Here is a 2,674-nt window from a genome sequence, read left to right as displayed (position 1 = left end):
TCCTTAACGAAATCAATACAATTCAATGGCAGATTGCCTAAATCTCAAATCATTTTATGGTATCAAAGCAAATTGCATCTAGCAATCATGATTGATTCTTCATCATTCTTAATTCCGCACAATCAATTGATCAATTAATCATCCGATTATTAATCATCATCTCAAAATCCCCAAATTTTCTGTTCGTAACCTAATTTTACAATCAACAATGGAGACTAATCAAATCAACTCAGCTACAACAAATGAAGATCATACTTCACCTAATCATCCTCTTTTTCTACATCAAAACGATCATCCAGGTCTACTTCTCATCTCGAAGAAACTCACTGGATCTGACAACTACAGTTCATGGAAGCGATCAATGATGATCGCCTTGAATGCAAAGAACAAACTACAAATTGTAATAGGTGAATTCACTGAACCTGCAATCAACTCAAATAATAGGGCACTATGGGAGAGAACAAATGATATGATCATCTCTTGGATACTGAACACCATTACTGATCAAATTAGCAACTCACTAAACTTTGTCAACACTGCTCGTGAACTGTGGAAGGAATTACTAGAACAGTATTCGCAATTAGATGGACATAGGATCTATCAACTCACAAATGACATCATTGAGCTCAACAGAATCAATGCTCAATTGAAGTGTACTATCACAAACTTAAGGGCTTCTGGGATGAATTGGATGCAATTGAAGCACCTTACAATTGCACTTGTGCTTGTACTTGTGAAAATGGTAGGGTAAACATTGAAAGGGAACAAAGGAAGAGATTAATTCAGTTCTTGATGGAACTTGATGAGTGCTACTCAAATATCAGAGGACAGATTCTCTTGATGCAACCATTACCTAATGCAACCAAAGCTTAGAGCATGCTTAGACAAGATGAGAGGCAAAGGGAGTCCATCATTTCCAAACCAATCATCTCAGCTACTCTAGCTGCTCAGGGAAACTACAACAAATTTGTCAATAACAATGCACCAAAGTCAGGTTACAATAAGAATGCAATGACAACTGGATTTCAAGTGAAGAAAAGCAGTTTCAAGAAGGGCATCTTTTGTGGAAATTGTGGTCTTGAGGGTCACATAAAGGAAGAATGCTACAAAATAGTAGGTTATCCAGTGGGTCATCCACTACATGAAAGGTACACACCAACACAAAAGTCAATGCAGCCCATTAACGGTGTTAATATGGTTGCTACTAATGAGGCAAGTGCTGAGTTAGCCATGAATGTAAGGATGGATCAAATCCAGAATCAACTCAATCAGATGATGCTAATAATGCAAAATAATTAAAAAGGGTCAGATTCTGATGATCACACTACCTCTACTGCAGGTATACACAGGATAATAGCATCTTATATTTCATCACAAAAGTACAGATTCATTGCTTCACTTATTACACATGTTGAAAATGCTTGAATTGTGGATAGTGGTGCTACTGACCACATATCAAACTCCATTACCAATATGCACAATGTCCAACCCTACACCATACCTATTCTAGTTACATTACCAAATGGTCACAATACTGCTGTCACCAAAATAGGTTCTGTCATCATCAATCCTAACATAATACTCCATGATGTATTTTACATTCCTAGTTTCTCATACAACTTGCTATCTGTAAGTAAGTTAGGACAACATCTACCTTTATCCATCTTGTTTACACCTCTATCTTGTTATTTCCAGGACCACAACAAGAGGATTACTCATGGCACCCTTTGTAATGGTCTTTATGTCATCCAACAAACAAAGTTAACACCATATCACACTGCAAATCAACTTTCTTCCTCAACAATGACACCAGCTAACTACTCAGTATGGCACTTCAGGCTTGGACACCCATCCATTCAAGGCATGAAAACTATTAAACATTTACATTCTGTAACAAAGTGTAATAATGAAATTAGTGTATGCAATATTTGTCCTTTGTCTAAACAAACTTCATTACCTTTTCCAATTAGTAATTCTCATTCCACTTCTTTATTTTCACTCATTCACATTGATATGTGGGGTCTATATAGACACACCACAATGAACCACTGTAAATACTTCCTAACCATTGTAGATGACTATTCTAGAGCTATATGGACCTACATGCTTCCCAGCAAACATCATGTCACATCTCATATTAAAATGTTTCATGCTTACATCAAAAATCATTTTAACACATCAATCAAAACAATTAGAACTGACAATGGTTCTGAATTCATCAACCAATCCCTAACTGAATTTCTTCAATCAAATGGTATCATACACCAAATAAGCTGTCCCTATACACCTCAACAGAATGCCAGGGTTGAGAGAAAACATAGACAACTCCTAGAAATTGCTAGAGCTCTTAGGTTTCAATCTAATATTCCAATACATCTCTGGGGTTATTGTATACTCACTGCAACATACCTAATAAATAGACTACCCACAAAGCCACTTCAAAACAAAAGTCCATATGAACTCATTTACAATCATCCACCTGACATTTCTCACCTTAGAATAATAGGGTGCAAAGCTAATGCTCATCAACATACACCAGACAAATTTGATTCAAGGTCCATACCATCTGTCTTAATAGGATATCCCACAACTAAAAAAGGATACACCCTTTACGATCTTGAAACACACAAAATCTTTGTTAGCAGGTATGTAACTTTTGATGAAACAACATTTC

At 36.2% G+C, this 2,674-nt stretch overlaps 1 protein-coding gene across 1 annotated transcript; it reads left to right on the top strand.

Annotated features, from left to right (window-relative positions):
* Nucleotides 1-208: 208 nt before the first annotated feature.
* LOC139860489 (uncharacterized) lies at nt 209-751 on the top strand. The gene has a single exon (XM_071849245.1). The coding sequence runs from the start codon at nt 209-211 to the stop codon at nt 749-751; it is 543 nt and encodes a 180-aa protein (XP_071705346.1).
* Nucleotides 752-2,674: the final 1,923 nt, after the last annotated feature.

Source organism: Rutidosis leptorrhynchoides, chromosome 7 (assembly GCF_046630445.1).
Source record: "Rutidosis leptorrhynchoides isolate AG116_Rl617_1_P2 chromosome 7, CSIRO_AGI_Rlap_v1, whole genome shotgun sequence".
Taxonomy (NCBI): domain Eukaryota; kingdom Viridiplantae; phylum Streptophyta; class Magnoliopsida; order Asterales; family Asteraceae; genus Rutidosis; species Rutidosis leptorrhynchoides.
The sequence above is the reverse complement of the archived record's forward strand: the minus strand, read 5'-3'. Positions and strand labels throughout refer to the sequence as shown.